Source organism: Medicago sativa, chromosome 8 (assembly GCF_051527215.1).
Source record: "Medicago sativa cultivar Bolivia chromosome 8, Bolivia_mono, whole genome shotgun sequence".
In the NCBI taxonomy this organism is placed as follows: domain Eukaryota; kingdom Viridiplantae; phylum Streptophyta; class Magnoliopsida; order Fabales; family Fabaceae; genus Medicago; species Medicago sativa.
This window is the reverse complement of record NC_140756.1, coordinates 8,312,594-8,332,154: the sequence shown is the minus strand read 5'-3', so window position 1 is coordinate 8,332,154 and position 19,561 is coordinate 8,312,594. Positions and strand designations below refer to the sequence as shown.

At 31.4% G+C, this 19,561-nt stretch overlaps 2 protein-coding genes across 2 annotated transcripts; one reads left to right on the top strand and one right to left on the bottom strand.

Annotated features, from left to right (window-relative positions):
• Positions 1 to 2,542: 2,542 nt before the first annotated feature.
• Positions 2,543 to 8,562, bottom strand: LOC146896667 (disease resistance protein RPV1-like). The gene is made up of 5 exons (XM_085737387.1): positions 8,047 to 8,562; positions 5,144 to 6,245; positions 4,619 to 4,888; positions 3,754 to 4,524; positions 2,543 to 3,376 (listed from the first exon to the last, which is right to left on the bottom strand). Exons 1-5 carry the CDS (start codon positions 8,241 to 8,243, stop codon positions 2,714 to 2,716), a joined length of 3,003 nt encoding a protein of 1,000 aa, XP_085593513.1. The 5' UTR covers positions 8,244 to 8,562; the 3' UTR covers positions 2,543 to 2,713.
• An 8,939-nt stretch (positions 8,563 to 17,501) lies between these two features.
• Positions 17,502 to 19,094, top strand: LOC146896666 (sulfate/thiosulfate import ATP-binding protein, putative (DUF506)). The gene has a single exon (XM_085737392.1). It carries the CDS (start codon positions 17,859 to 17,861, stop codon positions 18,777 to 18,779), a length of 921 nt encoding a protein of 306 aa, XP_085593518.1. The 5' UTR covers positions 17,502 to 17,858; the 3' UTR covers positions 18,780 to 19,094.
• Positions 19,095 to 19,561: the final 467 nt, after the last annotated feature.

The window sequence follows — 19,561 nt, the reverse complement described above, 5'->3', positions numbered from 1 at the left end:
TGGCTTTGTACTAATTAAACTTTCATAATCCAGTCGGTGCTATAATGTGTCCCTTATCCCTATTGTATTATACTCCGTAATTATTAGCATAACTATAATTATAAGACAATCCATCTTTCAAAAAAAATATAATTATAAGACAATCCAATTCTATAAAAAAAATTATTAGACAATCCAAAGAGCATTGTATTATTACTTATCGATGATGACTTCGATTTGATTGATTAGTGAGTTAGATTTAAACCACGACAACGTCATTTTATAAATTATTTTAGACTGTGCACCAACAACAATTTATTTAATTATTAAAAAAGACAATTTATTTTTAATAAAATTGATGCTTAAGTGTATGTTTTACTTTTTTTACCAACGTTGTAGTGGGGAGTCTCTCCTATGAAAATAACCTGGATATGATTGCTAGAGTCACTCGTTTTAGAGTTAGTTCAGTTCGGGCAGAAACTAGAGGATATGTTACTTGAGATAGCGTGAAGATAATTTAAGATGATTATTGGAAGTCACAGATCCTAACTACGATGGATTAATAAAGATATCACATGTCTTACATATCTCAATTGATGCTATATCTAGAGGGTGAACATCACAAAATCATCCAGAATAAACAATCAACCAATTACAGTTCACAGCTGGGCGGAATACATGGGAGGATGGCGTAAAACATGGAAAATCAACAAATAACTGTGCAATGAACAATGCCACATGTATCGGGAAATCTTTGCTATATGCAAATTCGTTGGCTTTAGCATTTCCGATCTCAATTATGTTTACACTTCTTAGAAAATTACTCTTCTTCCTTATAAAGTTGTGCATTCCTTTATATTAGCGGTAGTTAAACGTTGTTGACATTTTTAAGATTGGTTGAAACGACTTAAAAGCGATTGAACTGATCTTAAGAGAGTCGGCGAGCGATTAACTCGTCATCCGTTATAAGGAAATGTGCAGTTAACTTTCGTTGAAAAATGCTAAGCGGCGGTTAATCGCCGCCGATATAAGAGAATGAGCAATTGTATAAGTGGGAAGAGTAATTTTTCACTTCTTATGGATGGTGCTCAATTACGAAAAGGAAAAGAGCAACCATTTTCTATTGAGTTTTGGCTTTTGCTTATTATGCCTAATAAAAATGGTTAAAACTTAAAATATTAAGTGATAAAGTCTTGGAGTAAAAAAAGGTACTAAATAGTGTATGAAAATTGTTGTTTACACTAAATGATTTGCTATTACACACATGAAAATGACCAAAATACTCGGATTGTAGTTAACTACCTTTCGCTTCAAAAGAGAAAATTCAAGAGTGAACTGTAACTACAGTTGAGGATATTAAATGTCAATTTTATATGTGTGATAGCAAATCATTTAGTCTAAAAAGCAATTTTCATAGTGTAAACTTCGATTTTTCAAAACAGAATATAGCCCATAAATCTGTCCTTGCCCAATAGCATTGGGTTGAATCCAGTCCTAATTCTTCAAATAAAAATGGACAAAAAAAATTGTTTAAATTGAAAAGGCAACTTAATCTCAATTCAAATTAAATGTTATTTTTTAACCAATAATGTCCGATCATTTCAACAACAGCAACCAAGTCTTGTCCCACTAAGTGGAGTCGGCTACATGGATCAAATGACGCCATAGTGTTTTTATCAAAAACCATATTTGGATCCAATTCATTGACCTCTAAATCTTTTCTAATGTTTTTTTTTTCACTACATCCAGCGGCGATGCGGCGGCCCTTGCTCATTTGACACCGTACTCGAGCTATACAGCGCGTTGCTTCCGGCAATGACCTAGCATTCACACTATTTCTTATTTGGTCTATGTCATAGAGATTCGACAAAGTTTTACGTTGGCCGTCGAGGCCTAACACAACCCTCTCCTTTTACTGGGCTTGGGACCGGCCTTGGCAAAATTAATAATGTCCGGCCATTTACATGGTTTTAATTAATTTTATTAAATGAAAAATATTAACAAGTGCCTTTAGGGATTGTTAAATTAAGGAATTTAAAAGCGGAAATTTTGTGTTAAAAACATTCTTAAGTTTAAATAACAAAAAACGACAACTTTTGCATAGAAAGTTTATGTATTTATTATTTTGACTTGCATTTTCCAGAAACGACAACTTTTGCATAGAAAGTTTATGTATTTATTATTTTGACTTGCATTTTCCAGATAAAATTTTCTTTTTTTAAATTTTCTGATAATAAAAAATTGGAAAAGTAAGAAAGAAATAGAGGCAGGTGGTAAAGAATGAAAAAGTAAAATATTAAATTGACTTTTAAAAAAGAGAAGTTTTAAAAAAAAATTGATTTTAATTATTTGATGGAAGGATAAGAATGCAATGATATAGATAATTAACGTTCTTATATACATTTTTTTGACAAAAAAAAACACCGATATATATTTATTAAAATTGACAAAGTACATCGATAGAATACAAATTTAAAATTGCTAAAAACAAAACGGATGAGGACCTATGCCTACAAAAAGGATGAGTCTCTAAATAAACTACATTAATTCTAAGAACTACATATGCCTACAAAATTCTAAGAACTACATTAATCGAAACAAACAACATCACATAGGTCTCATATCTGTATATAAATGATAAGCTTTGCCTGTCCTTTAATCCTAAACAATATTACATATTAGATAGCTTATACAAGGGAACAAAGGCATGTTCAATCTAAACTTGCTGAGATGACTATTGACTATTCTGGTTCATGCATAAACATTCTCCCACTCTCTTTGCAAGTCTTGTAAAGTTTTTTTTGTTTGGCTTTGGTAATGCCTCATTCTTCACAATAAGTGATGGCTCCATTTTCACATTAGGAGATGCTTGCACTGCCACTTTAGGCGATGTCCCTGTTTTTACATTTGGTGATAGCAACACTTCTTCTGCTTGTAATAACTCCATTTTTGCATCAACAGATGGCTCAGTTTCCTTAGTTATTGATGGCTCAATTTCCATAGCATTTGGCTGATCATATATTAGATAGACAGTCGTCTCCTTAACAATCAATCCGTGCCCAAAAGCTACAAAAATCTCCACATTGTCACCAGCTCCTAAATTTGATACTACACCTTGCCAATCTTCATCATTGAACGACCTTACCGTGTCTTGCTTGTAAATCTGGATGGTGAATTTTGTGTAATTAATGATCAAGACACTAGGGAGACATTCAGTTGCCAGTTTTTCAGGTGTTGATGAATAATAAACAACACATAAAGTTATTCCCTTTATGCAGTGATCACTATCCTCGGGCACTTGAAAACGTACAGAAGGTCCTTCACCTGTGTAGGCTAACCAAGAAGGATAATTGCTGTCCGGAAGAAAAAAATCTCTAGAATCACGGGTTGTCAATCCCTGGATCATGAACATACGCTTAGTTATTTATGCAATTCTAATTATGATATGTAGACGGACTCTTGAGCCGTGTATAGTGAGCTACATGGAAAAATATAAACAAGGAAATTGATTCAAAGAAAACAGGCTATGAAGTAATTGCTTTCATATAATTCCTTTTCACTTTCCTACAAAAAAGGATAGAATAATTATCTAAATATTTACTCGAGTTCCACATTAAAAGTTTGATCTTAGCATATAGGTACTTGAATAAATTTGTATATATAGGAATCTTTTACCATTTTCGGAAGAAAAACAATTCAAAAGGGAAATAATTCTATTTTCTCTTAATTAACGATAAATATCAATACAGTTGAGACGGAAGATAGAGAAGGAACCCGTGATAAACTCTTGCCAATGGTATCAATGACTATGTGGCAACTTCCCATTCCAATCAAAAGAGATCTCAAGGAAAGATTCGACATTTGTGATGTTTCCAATTCATTAAGATCAGCACCATATAGATCATCAAGAAATCTTCTGAATTCTTGCTTTAGTTGCATCTCTGAATGGCATTGTATCCAAACACTTCTAGGTTTTGAACGGCTGTTACACATTGGTGATTGATTGACCAAACCCAAATTATTACTGTCTATATCCAAGGAAGTGAGAGACATGGACATGTTTTCAAATGTGGGAATATGTGGTAAGGAATTTATTGTAGGAGACATCCAAAACCGAATAAGAGAAGGAAATACATCATGTGTTAATCCTTCATAACCACATAGCGATATATATCCAATGCTTTTTAATCTTAGTATTGAATAGGGAACTTCTTTGACAGATGTATCTTTTGCAATCAGTGTTGTCAAGGATTCCATTTGCACTATATCTTCTTCCAATTTCTCAATCTTTGAACAACCAGAAATGATGAGAGTTTTCAATGATATCAACTGATAAATCTCCTTTGGGAGATTGCAAAGACTTGTACATTTTTTGAAATTAATTAGACAAAGATTCTTGAGATCTCCGATGGACGGGTGTACCTCAGACAAACTTGGACAATCCTTCATAATGAGCTTTTCAAGATTCGGTAATTTTGAAAAGTCAGGGGTGCTTTTCAAGTACTTGGAATGACTGAGATTGAGAATTTTTAGATTCTTCAACAACTGCAAGAAAAAACCGAGTAAAAAATTGGAAATGGAAAGGTGGAAACATATCTTAATGTCGACCTTTGAGTTTTAAAATAAAATGGTATTATACCTTGGTTTCTTTCCAAACTTGTTGAACCTTGCTATATTTTAATTCAAAAACAACTAGAGTTTCCTGATTAAAGTCATTGGGTATAGATTTGAGGGTAGTTTGTTGCCACTTGACCCATCTCAGCTTTTTAGGAAGATGCTTAAAATCACCGGTTAGGTTAACACGATCAAGATGTAAGAGTCTCAGTTTCTTCATCTCCTGGAAAACACTAGTACTGAAGCTTACTCTACTTGTGCTTTGTAAAATCAATCCCTCAACAGTTTGTGTTCCCTAAATGTGAAATAAATAAGCTGAGAAAAGTAAGGGAAAATGTTTTTCATTTGCTTGCTAGAAAGTCGTACATTAAACCAGCCCATGTACATTTGTAATGAACATAAGGCAAACACACTCAAATTATGAATCCCATAATTTTCAGCCAATACTTATGAAGAGCAAATCAGTTCAGAAACAAACAGAACTTTATGATCCTCATAAGATTATTAAGGAAGGTAAAAGTTTGAAATTGTATGCAGAGAAAGTTCTTACAGTATTTTTTGTCAAAACATCATGCACATCCGCATCAAACCACAATCGACTACGTTTCCCAGGCTCTTTTGCTGAACTTTCACGAACAATTTCTCTTCCCATATCTCTTATTAAATCATGCATTCCTAACTTGTTATTCTTTTCAACTTTTAGGAGGCTCCGCTCTATGAGGACAGCTATTCCAATATCAGCATAAAGTTCACAGCCATTTAATATATCGATAACATAGCCTCTGTCCTTGCCAATAAAGAAACAACATATGTCAAGAAATATATCCTTTTCCATATCATCCATTAAACCATCATAGCTTATTCTAAGTATCTCTTGCACTTGATTGTTGGGAATTCTCTCTAATTTTGATAGCACGCTTTTCCATTCTTGTTTTGTCCTCTCATACAAGTAAGACCCAAGGACTTCAACAGCCAGGGGTAGTCCTCCACAGTAAGCAACTACATTTCTTGAGAGTTCAAAGAAGTCTCCTCTTGGACTAGGTTGTTTAAAAGCATGCCAACTGAAAAGCTCAAGAGACTCCTTTTCATCCATTTCCTTCATTGTATAGACATGGTCAACTTCAAGCAACTTAAGTACGCGTACATTCCTAGTTGTAACAATTAATACACTTCCCGATCCAAAACATTTATGATTTCCACATAGGGTTTTTACCTGCTCAAATGTGGTCACGTCATCAAGTACAATGAGTACCCTTTTGGCAGAGAGTCTTTTCTTGATTATAGTTGTCCCTGATGTAATACTACGTATCTTCTCCTTTGTTTTGAGGACATCTGACAAAAGTTGTTGCTGTAAATGAATATGTCCTCTACTATCTGTTTCACAAGTTTCTCTAATATTTTCAATGAAACTTCTATGCATAAATTTACGATGAATTTGATTGTATATAGCTTTTGCTGTGGTTGTTTTACCCAGCCCTCCCATTCCCCAAATTCCTACCATACAAACGTTGCTTGATTGATTTTCAGTCAACCGAACCACTTGTTCCACACGGGACTCGAGTCCAACTGGGAATTCAGTAATAGACAAGAATGTGTTGTCTAGCTTTGTTAAAACATCCTCAACAATTTTCTGCACCAGTTCACCTTCATTCCTACAAATTCAATCGAATGATACTATAAAACAAAGAGAACCAGCATATTAAAGAGTGAAATCCCACCTTAGTTCTTAAAATCGTAGGATGCTGGTAAGGCTATTGTCTAAAATTAATAAATCAACAAAAGCATCCTTATTAAAATTATAAATTCTGTCATTTAAGTCACATTTTATTGTTTAGTTAGCATTGAGTTAAGGGACCAATTTGAAATATTTGTTAACAAAAGATAATATTTAGAATGAAGTTATCAACAATTACAATTTCGGTGACGTTCTTGTCAAATTTTCAATTACAATTTTGCTGGTAAGGCTACAATTTCATGACTAACTTGGGGATTGCTTCAATAATAAAGTAGCACAACGGTCAATAGGTTAAAAGAGTGAATCACCTATATTCCTAAAAAAATTGAGAGCCATCAATTTAGTCTCTGAAATTCTATGTTGTCAATCTCATACAGTGGGATACCGCTATTGTGAAAACTAAAAAACCATGTATAAAGTAAACATAAATTCCAACAACAAACATAACCACGCAAAAACATAAAGGAAGGAGAAGAACAAAAACAGAAACGAACCAAAAAAGAACTCGAGCAGAAATAGAAAGGAAGGACAAGAGTGAGGAGAACAACGATGGCATAACCAGGCTCTCATACCATATTATGAAACTAAGAATTGAATGAAGTGATGATGATTCTCATTGATTGGATTTGGATGATAGGGTTCGTTACAACTTATATAGGTACAAGAGTGTGTATGATAGCTATGGTAGATACTCTATGCTAGATGATAGCAATGATAGTTAGTTATGGATAACTAACTAGATAACTTGTGTAGCAAGTTATCCATGAATGACACTAACTACTTCCTTATCTTCATGGTGCAATACAACGCAACAATGGCAGAACTCAAACTCAAAGAAACGATGGCAGCAGGAAGAAAGTAACAAAAAGCGGCCACAATTGAACAATTAAACTTACCATAATAGGTCACTTAAACGGTGTGAAAGTACCAATATTCCCTTAATAAATTTAAAAAAGAATAGGAATATTTCCCTAAAATTGCAATAGCAGCCATCAAATCACAATGGTACCGGGATAGCGCCGCAATGGCGCTGCTTTTCAGCCACTAATAGCGGCCGCTAGTGCCAATACTCTTAACAGTGCTTTGCGGGCCTATGGTGTGGCAGGGGAGGGCCGTGCCGCCAAATTACACCGCTATAGCGCGCTATTGACAATATAGCTGAAATACATGAAATTTTCAAATTGATTGCAGAGTAGACAATCCTGTTGGCCCTTAAACGTTGTGGTGTGTTGTGACAATAGGCTTTGAATATATCTAAAATTATAGAAATAGATACTTAATTGCATCTTTCGTAAGCCAGTCTGGTTGTGTCTTTTGTTAATTAGTTTGCTACTCAAATGTGTCTTCGGTTGGTCAATTTGATCCTTAAAATTACCAACAGAAGACACATCTAGGGAACAAAATAAGTGTTTACAATTTGAGGTCTAGGTTAAAAAGAAAATATTATTTTAACAACGAATTATTTATTAATATTTGACGTTAAAAAAATTGATTTAAGTTACAATTAATAGTATCCTAAAAAAAAAAAAAAAAGACGAAAATAGTAATCTATGAAACACTAACCTATTAGAACAACAGGCACATATGGTTACTTGAAAAAAAAATGATATAATTGAATGTAATTGGTCTCTTGTCGATACGGACACATGTTAGATATCGGATACATTTTAGATCAAAAGTGTCGGTGCGACGAGAGATAGTAATCTAGTCAAACTTACCTGAAAGCGGTGATATCCCAACCAGATAGATTTGAAGCTTGGGTTAGTACACTCATCCACGTTCCCAACAGTTCTTCTCTATCTTCTTCTGAATATATTTTTCGTGTGTTAGCTTCCAATGCTTTTCCAAAACTACCCCTGACGACGAACGATGGAAGGGTCAATATGGTAAAAAATGGGTATAACAACTTGACCATTACTTTCGCGGCATCCCAGGATTTTGGCAAGTTCAACAAGACACCAACTAGATTCAGTGTAGTTTTGTGAGAAAACTACTAAAGCTATTTGAGAACCTTCTATTGCTCGTAATAACTCTGGTCCTAGTTCATATCCCTTATTAAGGTTTTGGTTGTCGAGAAAAGTGTTGATTCCTGCATTTGAGAGTGCAACATAGAGATGAGAAACGAAGTTGTTGCGAGTATCCTCTCCTCTGAAGTTGATGAACACGTCGTAGATCCATTGATGATCGGAGGAGGAGGAGGAGGACATTACTTTAGTTTAATATGTGAATCAAATGAAATGAACTTTTCTAAAGAAAATAAATTGAAAGAAATGAAATGGAACCACATGCTCTTACGAAAAGGAAAAGGAAAAAGGCATGTTAACGAGGAGAAGCTCTTCTATGGTCACAAATACATACGATAAATATTTGGACATACTTGCATCAAATGAAAAAATTTAAAACAAAAATAATTAGATCTCATCAATCAACATCATTTAGTTTTATTCTCTTTTAATTTTTGCCTTTAATGTGAGTGCGTCCAAATAGATATCATTTTTATTTGTGTTTATAGAAGAGTTTCTCGTTAAAGAGGAGTAATAGTCCCTCTATAATGACTAATCATAATAGTCCTTGTATAAAAATTTTAAAATAGTATTTGATTGTACAATTTATTAGTCAAAATAGTCTTTTATGTTAAAATGTTTCATTAATTTTTTTATATTAGTCGTTTAATATAATTACTTATTGTCATATCAGTTTTTTATAAGTATTTACTTATTATCGTTTTTGTTCTTATATAAAAAGAGTTATTATAAGCATTAAGATACTCCCTCCGATCCTATTTACAAGAGAAAATTGACTTTTTAGATACATTGAATAAAGTATGTATCTAGTCAAGAACCTAAACCAAATACATAAATTTTTTAATGTATCTAAAAAATAAATTGTCTCTTGTAAATAGGACCGGAGGGAGTATTATTTTAGCATTGATGACTATTTTGACTAACAAAGTGCATAATATGAGACTATTTTGGAATTTTGATACATTGAAGAACTAATGTGACTATTCATTATACATTAAGGGACCAAATTGACCATTATCCCTTAAAAAGCAATAATGTTATCTTGACACTATTTTTTCCCAACCCCCATTATACATCCCATGTAAAATGACATTTTAGTAATTTCACTACATGTGATAGATAATCTTAGATGGGATAGTAATCAACCAAACACTAACACAATACAAACACTAGTAGTATTTGAAAAAAGGATATAATTAAATTTAATCAAATGTGTCAATTTTGTTTGACACAAACATATGTAAGACACTCTTAGATCATAAACAAGATTTTAAATACAAGTCTATTACATGATTCCAGGATGGGAAATCACAATGCAACATCCGTTACCACCATCACACAACACTGATATGGCTATAAAAACTCTATTACGAGTGTGACACACCATTATGGAAACGAAAATCACAACACCATTTACATTCCTCCCATCCTCTATTTTTGTGTTGTGCAACGTTGTAAAGTTTTAAGGGTAATGCTATCTAGTGCCCCCGGGACACTGGTTAAAGAGCAATAACCGAACATATCTCCCTTGTTTTACATTAATTGAAGTGATAAATAAGTCAACTAATTAAATAAGAAAAATGTGCATTCAATACTCTATTAAATTTCCTATTTTGTGATGCAAGCATGAAATTTCTACACATTTGATGATTTTGTATTTGATTTTTTTTGAGAGGTTGTATTTGATATTTTAACTGTTATGTTTTATCTTTGGAATTGTTAATTTATTTTAGTCTGTATTTTAATTGAATATGTTGCTAATTATGCATAGGTTTTCCGTGAATTAGTTTGAATGAAAAAAATGATTCACAAAAAATTTACGGAAAGAAAAATTAGTTTGAATAAAATCCACACGAAGAAGAAAAATTGTTAAGAAATGAAAAGGATAGATGAATGTAAACATGTAATAGAAAAGGAAATTTGATGGAGTATTAAATACAACTTTTTTTATTTTAATTAGTTGACTTATTTATCATTTGTTTTTGACGTTCTTATTTATCATTTTAATTGAAGTAAAACAAATGGAATCTGTTCATTTATTACTCCTTAACCATTGCTCCGGGGCACCGGTTAGCAACACCCAAGTTTTAATTATTATATTTAGAGAAAAGCTAGGAACTCACATTTTAACACACATTTTTCAACACTCTCTTTAATTGGTTAAAAGTCACATGGGTCCCACCAACTCATGTGGGTCCCATATAAATTTGGTAGGTCTCATGTGAATTTTAACCAATCAAAGAGAGTGTGTTAGAAAGTGTGTGTTAAAATGTGTATTAGTAGCATTTCTCTTATATTTATTTCAAACCATCTTATAATATACATAAAAAAATCCTTCAAAAAGATTTTTTTGTTGACAAATTGTTAAATTTAAGTTATTATATCTATCTATCTATCTATCTATCTATATATCTTTGTAAAGGAAACTTGAGTTGTTCTTATGCAAGTATTGTGATGATGTGGCACTCCATAAAAGTTTTCTATCATCTCTCAAATCTCTAAATTTCATCTCTATTTAAACACGCCCACTATATTTATATTTATACTTTAGCAGTGCTTTATTAAACATCCCTTCATAGTCCAATCCAACAAAAATCATTCCACTTATAAGTTAAATAAATTAAAATAGTTAGTGCTCAAATAAATTAGTTATTAAATTTTAATTACCAAAAAAATGTTATAGTATACATACTTCCTTATCTAGTAAAAAACAATAGGTTTCATATTTTCTCCACATGAACATCAAACAAATTTTTAAAATTATAATAGTGATCACGATACTCCCTCAAACAAAAAAAATAATAGTGATCAAGATACTATTATTTTTATAAATACAAACAATTAAGATTAATATTAATTTAATAATAATCACTATGATGTATCACACCAACCTTTGAACTATCTTTCTTTTTCTATTCCTTAACTATCCTTCCATTCACTCTTGGGGTTAATGACAATCTTTTATTTTATTTTTTTTAATTTTCAGTTATAGTTTTATGAAGTGCTATATATTGTCACATTCATAATCAATATATATTCTTTGTGCATCGATCTAGCAAGTGTTTGTAGTGTAAAATGTGGTTTTCATTGATCAACACTTTCTCCAAACAACTTCCGATGGTAATTTTCAATTTTATATTGTGATTTTTGGTCATCTTTCTTTCTACTCATATATATCTTTGCTATTCATTGATTTATGTAGTAAGATAGAGACTAAGTTAATAATATATATAGATAGGTCAATTAATTTTCTCTACATCTTTCTCATTGACTTGAGAATTGGCGTACCATTTGTTAATCTACTATTATATAAATTGGTCAAATATTTTTGCTCTACATTTTTATCATTGATTTGAGAATCAACGTAAGATTTGTTAGTCTACTTTTCTAGCTTGCTTTCTTGTATTTTCTAACTATTTTTCCATGTGAATTAGGAGAAGAAGACTAAACACACTCTTATTGTTGCTTCTATTGTGTTCTTACTGTCCGAAAACCTGTGAAAAATGGTGGCTCATGTAAGTATATGTCTTTAATAATTATATTTGCTTCAATGAAATTAAAAATTATGCAATTTGTACCGAAGATGCTCTCATTTTGCTTCTATTCCACCTCTTTGTCAATACATAGTCTAGTTTTAATCAAAACATTACTTAATTCGACTAACTATTATCATTTTTATTTGAGATGAAAAGGAAAAGAGGTGGCTACACTTTTGCTTGGAGTTTAAATTGAAGATTTTTGAAGAGACGAAGGATGAATCTTTCAACAAAAAATGAGGTGATGAAGCTTATCTAAATAGTCGCGTCATAAGAGATGAATGATGAAGGTTTCAACAAAGAATGAGGTGATGGAGCTTATCTAAATAGTCGCATCATCACGATTAGTATGGATAGATGTAGATAAATATAGACTATTATATAGTAGAGGAGATGATCAAGTTTTCTTGCTTATCGGCATACTTCTTTACTCTTTTAACCAACTTCGAAGGTAATCATATACATATTTGTTTGTATTGAGGTTTAAATGTACTTTGCAAATTCAGTGTACTCTTTTATTAGTCATCCATCTCATTTTGAAAGGTGTCATGTAAGCTTCAATTAAACAATGGACCACCATTTTAGTAGATATTATTTAAAAACACATTTCAATAGATATGTGCATGTCTACTTTCTCAACTATATCAAATGGTTTTGTTTAGAATGTATATTCCATGAAGAAAAAAATAGGGAATCATTACAAAAAAATTCATATATTTTATGTTTTTATTATAAATAATTTGTGTTCTTTTTATTATTTATACAAATTACGTATTTTTTTAACATAATGTAAAAAAAAAAACAAGAATGACATAATGTACAAAATTAGAGTGCAACCAAACACTGATCTAATAACAAATAGTCTTTTTAACATATAAGAGAGGGTTTGAATCGATTCTTAGTTCTTATTTCTAAATCTACATTTATAGCACATAAATTCTTGGTTCTTATTTTAAAATTAGTACATAGATAATAGGGTAAACAAGGCTTTTAGCCCCGCAATATAGGCCACTTTTGGGTTTAGCCCTCGTAATTTTTTTTTTAGATTCCACCATCATAAAATTTTTTTGTTTTGGTTTTGGCCCCCGACCCCCTTGAGTCGGCGAATCTTTGACGTGGCGGCCCGACGTGGCATGCTTCGCGTCACCTTTTTTGATGACGTGTCATGCCGATCGTATAATTAATTTTATTTTATATTTTTTTGGGGTACACGTGGCATTTTTTTTTAAAAAAATGAAAAAATTCAGGAAAAATTAAAAATAATTAAAAAATTGAAAAAAAATCTGAAAATTAATAAAAAAATTCCGAAAATATTAAAAAATTCTGGAAAAATGAAAAATTAATAAAAAATTTTAAAAAAAATATTAAAAAATTCTGGAAAATTGAAAAATTAATAAAAATGATTTTTTTTTAAAAATACGGAAAAAAAGTTTAAAAATTCTGGAAAAATTAATAAAAATAAAAAATGATTAAAAAAATAAAATAATCTAATAAAATGAAAAATAATGAAAAATTCTGAAAAAATAAAATTTCGAAATTTTCTTAAAAAAATTAAAATTCTAGAAAAATGAAATTTTCAAAATTTTAATGAAAAATCTTAATTAAAATTTTCGAAATTTTAATTAAAATTCTAGAAAAATTCTAATTAAAATTTTAATGAAAAATAAAAATTGTGAAAAAACTCTGGAAAATATTTAAAAAAATTTCGAAATTTTCTTGAAGATTAATCATTTTTAAAAATGAAATTTTTGAAATCTTCATTAGTATTTCTTGAAATTTCAAAATTTTCATTAGTATATATGTCGAGCTTAGGTTTTTTCGGTGTATTTATTTCCAAAAATTTTTTTGGGAATTTTTGTGTATTTATAAACCAAGAATAAGGGAAAAAATATGTGTATTTATAAACCGAGCTTAGGTTTTTTGTGTATTTTTCGAAATTTCGAAATTTTCATTAGTATTTTTTCCGGGAATTTTTGTGTATTCCGAGCTTAGGTTGAATGACAAGTACTTTCCGAAAAAAATATGAATTTTTTTCCGTTATACGGTTGAATGACAAGTACTTTCCGAAAAAAAATATGAATTTCTTTCATTTTTCCGGTATTGAAAAAAATTTGGAAATATGAATTTTTCGAAATGTATTAATTTTTTCCAGAATTTTTTCATTTTTTTAATTTTACCATATTTTATTTTTTATTTTTTAAAATTTTCCAGATTTTTGTTAGTTTTTCCAATTTTTTAAAAAATTTCTGATTTCAGATTTTTTTTTAAAAAAATATTTTTTTATTAAAAAATCAGAAATGCCACGTGGACATTCATTTACGCACGTGGCATTCAAAAAAATTGAAAAATAAAAAAATGCCACGTCGGTGCCACCTCATAGATTCTGCCGAGTCACGGGGGTCGGGGTCCAAAACCAAAACAAAAAAATTTTATGAGGGTGGAATCTAAAATTTTTTTTTACAAGGGCTAAACCCAAAAGTGCCCTATATTACGGGGCTAAAAGCACTGTTTACCCTAGATAATATTTATAGTTTGAACTAGCTCATAATAAAAAAATTTATAATATTTATAGTTTGAATTAGCTCATGATAAAAAAATTATAATATTTTAGTTAGTATTTGTCGCTCCCTCTAAATTTTTGGGCAAGATCCGCCACCGAGAGGATGATTCCTTAAAATTTGGGGTTTTCGTTACATTTTTGGTTAGACTATTTTTTATTTTTAAATTCCTTTATTTTCATCTTTTTTGGTTATAGAGCAATTGCCTTTTCAACCAAAAATAAGGTAAAATACAATTCCCTTTTGATTCCTTTACATGTCTTTCACAAACAGCAAATATATTCTTTAAAAATAAAATAAAACTTATAAACATGCACCTTTCCTTATATAACAAAAGAAAAACATACAAAAATTATCAAATAAAATGCATTTAAGGTCGTCCAAGTAAAAATGTCTATAAACCGCTATTTATTTTCTTAGTGTCAATAAACCTTTTTTAAAAAACGGGTTCTAATTTTAATTCTATTAAATGAAATGCTCATTATTTTTTCAATTAAATAAATTTTTATTATTTAACTGTATTTTAACAAACACGTGTAACGCACGGGTTGAAATCGTTATGATTGATTAGTTGATACTGCGATGCGATAACTACAATCTGTAAAGCTACATCCAAGTATCAACCATTAGGCCCCATGGTGTTAATTGAACCAAGTAAATATATAGTAATTATTTCAGTTTTATCTAAAGTAAATTAAAAAAGTTTGGCCTTCTTTTATATTGACTAAACCATACAATTTCAACAATTACATAATACCAATAGAGGAGCTATTCCAAACTAGTGCTCAAAGTTAGAACATACGTATAACGTGAAGGTTCCATGGAAGTTAAAATTTCATTATGTATAACGTGAAGGTAAAAAACATACTGACCTTATAACTAGATAAGTAATAATGTAAGACACTTGAGTTTGAATTGAATAAATTTTATAAGGAAAAAAAAGGTTTGAATTGAATAATAGAATGTCATGTTTTTTTCTTTGACTTGTTATTTATCTTTTGAGTTCTTTTCCTATTTTTTCATACTACTTTGCTTTTCTCATATATACATATAATATAAAATTTTGGAATTCTGAAATCATCCCGTAAGAGAAAGAAAATTCATTCACTGCAGTTAGCGTGGTAGCAAATATCAATCCACTATGTTCACATTATGCCAACAACTCTTTTATTTTATTTTATTTTATTTTATAATTACACATAGTGTCAACATTATCGATAGAGCTAGAAGGTGTGTGTACATTTTTGACATCCAAATCACAATAATTGACATGTACATGTAGTTCTTTCTAAAAAATTTAGTGAATGTAAAATAAATTTATAATCAAATTATTGCCGGTAGATCATAAATGCTCAAAAGAGTACCCTCGTATTTGTTTGAGATTTTAGGTGTTATCAAAACCACGTTGATTGAACCTGAAAATTGTATTCAAGTGGTTAACGTACTTCGACTAAATATTCTTTAAAAATCGTATAAAATAAAAAACCGTTTTGTTTCATTAAAAATGTATAAAATAAAAAATGAAACTAAAAAAATATAATAATCAAAACCCCGTTGTTTTCTCCCGAAGCTACAAGTACAATAGACTTGCAAGTTTGTATTTTGTTTTTGTTGAAAAATTTTGCTATTTTTTTCATCGATGTTAATTAACAACGTATAAGTCATCGTGAGCTTATTTCAGTTGGTATGGACAACACATAAAATATACAAGGTCCGAGGTTCAAACCCCGACCACCACCAAAAAATTAACAACGTATAAGTTATCTCTAAAAGAACATAAATAGTAAGACTTTCCTACATTTTCTTATTTTTTTTTAAAGGACTTATTTGTAGCATATTACAGAGTTTGAACTTACGAAATGTAGGTGCACTACAGTTATTTATTTCACATAAGATAAAGTTTTAAAAGTGGTCTCAACATAACACGTTTTGTTTTACTCAATGTTTTTTAAGAGATAATTGATGGTGAAATTTTAGATAAAATTAGTAACACAGGGATGTCTATGCTTTTTTTGTGTGACAAATGTAATCTAAAGATAACATCAACGTAACATTCATAAGTTAATGAGTAGTGTTATTTGAATAATCGAATTTGGTGACAACTTATTTGACAACCATATTTTACAAAGAAAAAAGTGGTATTGACACGGAAACCATAGCAATAGAGAGATAAAGTAAAAAATAATATGAGAATGAGAGAGAAAGTTATTGCAAAAGTTGTTGGATGTTTAAATATCATTTCTCTAAGTTAATTGGTGAGTGGTGACTCCTTCATTGGCTATGCTATGGTCGACATTGGAAAATATCCATCGCATACCAAAATGTCGTAACTTTCTTTTATTTTGGTAAACTCCTATTTTATTTGACTACGTTTATACCCTTTTAGCTTCATATCCCAAAACTTGTTATTAATAAATAAATAAACAATACTAACATTCAACAATCCTCATCCAAACAGCATATTCCTGTTAAAAACATTCATCAATCTATCATCAAACTTATCCTTATCTAACATTAAGTAATTAAATCATGCAATTATCAACAAGCAAACCAAATTCTTTTGACTTGGGCCCTCCCAAAATAATGATCCACTATGTAACATTCACCCATAAACGACCTTCCACCATCACTAAACGGCAAACTCCATCCTCCAAAACGACCCCACATTCTTCTTACTCTATTTGTTGTTAAACCAAATTATTCTAACACACAATCGTAAGCATCAATCTTTGATCTTAGGTTTTGCATATCATCTTTATGAAATATTGTCAGTTTTTCAATATAAGTCATTCAAAGTACAACTTTTAAATGTAGTAGAACACTAATCATTCGAAATAACTTAAAATCCATATAAAAGGTTAATCTTTTGTAATAAAAATTTTTTCTTTATAAATCAACGATCGAATTTCGAATAAAATGGTTTAGAGACTCAAACATTTACGATTATCATATTGGTCCCACCTCTCCCTTACTTCCTTATCCAACTTCTGTCTCATTCCACACGTGCCAATCTCGTGCAAAATAACCATTCCCTTACACACACATGTTCAAATCACACTCTCACACATGTCATGGCATAACCAAAAAAGGAAATGAATATGCCAAAGCATCTATATAATTAGTACATGCAAATTCTAATATCCCATTTCGAACCTACCTAGCATATCCTTGTTCAACACTTTATCTTAGTCAAGTTATTAAATCAGATAAGAATTGAATCAAAGTTACATCATTATTACAAGTTTAAACTCTATAATTTCCCTCGAATATTCTCTAGAAAATTCCAACTATTATCATCTTCTATATAACCAAAAAAAACCTCACATTTTAATTCACCAACAAAAAAACTCACATTTTCTTCCTCAAACAAATTATCCAAATCCATAACCCGAACCCGTTTTCTCTTACGGTGATGATGAATTTTGCTAGAAAGAAACGAGTCACTGATCCGTTCAACGATGAAGCCAAAGCACGACTCGTCGGAGCTGATCTCCGGCGACTAAGCGACGTCAGTAGCGGTAGCGAACATTCCGGTACCGGTGATTGTGCTTCTTCACCGTCTCTCTCTGAGCTCGTGCATGATTTCATGGAGGAAGATAACAAAAATGAGTGTGATTCAACGGGAAACGATTTTGACTCAGAGCGAGTTGACTCGGTTTCCGATTCCATGGATACGGTGGAGGATCTACTGAAATTAAGCGCTGAAAATGCTAATGCGGATTCTTACCTGAACGTGCTTCGATTGCATGTTTCTGAAGCTGCAGTGCAATTCGATTTTCTGAAGAAACAAAGCGTTTCGGTTTATAACAGAAACGTGATGTCGTTTTTGCGTGAGAAAGGACACAATGCGGCGATTTGCAAGACGCGGTGGGATTCCTCCGGCGGACTCACCGCCGGCAACCACGAGTTTATTGATGTGGTACGAATGCGATCTGGATCGTCCACGTGGCAGAATAGGTACTTCGTTGAACTCGATTTCGCCGGACAATTTGAAATTGCTCGGCCGACGAGTCGTTACTTGGAGATTATGAGTTACGTTCCCGGAATATTTGTCGGGAATTCGGAGGAGCTGAAACGCACCGTTTTGGCTTTGTGTGGTGCTGTGAAGCTCTGTTTGAGGAGTAGAGGTTTGAGTATTCCTCCATGGAGGAAGAACCGGTACATGCAAAATAAGTGGTTTGGACCGTATCGTAGGACCACGAACCCGGTTCATGGAAATCCAGTTCCAGATGTTGTTTCTTCTTTCAGTGGCGTTAAATGCAGATTAGTCGGGTTCGACAACGCCGCCATGTCCGAGATCAGACATGGTCTCGCCTTTGTCAGAATCAAATGATTGATAGTAGTATCTTCTACGCACAACTGCAACCATTAATATTTAAAGCTTTGTGAGTTCAAAGTGGACTGCAAATGTCTTTTAAGGGCTTTAAGCTGTTGTATGTCCAAATTTTGGTTCGAATTCACGGCCTTAGTCAAGTTAAAATAAATAATTGTGTCCGTGTCATTTCATATGAACGATCTTATTCTTGTATTATTTATTTTGTTGAACAAGAACGTTCTCTAAGTTATTGATGATAAAGTTTTGAAATTTTGTTAATATTTTTTATTTTATTTTAATTTGATTATTATAGTAGTAATTTCTGGAAAGAAATGGATTGGGTTTGAGACACTGTGTAACTTTAATTATTAGATTAAGGGAAAGGCTGAATGAAAATGATGGAACTGGGAGAAAGATGATTTAATATGCGGCAAATGTACATCGTCTATTCTCTGTGTCGAACAGGAGATTATTACATTTACATGCTGAACCATTAGAAATATGGTGGGACCTGAACTTTAAATTTTGTCTGATTGAAAAATCCAAATAGTTCATTCAATTATTTCATGTTGGGTGATTTTAGTTTGAATTATCTAAAGTATTGGTCAAGTTGAGCCATTTTTTTTTAACATTAGATTTGACCATCCAACCATATCTTATTATGGTTCACCCACACAAAATACAAGCCATAAACCCTTTCTCTCTCATAGTCTCATTGCAAACACTCTTTCTTTCTTTCATCTCTTCCTTCTCTCTGTAGTGTTCTTCACATTATATTTTTCTTTCACCAACCATTGTAA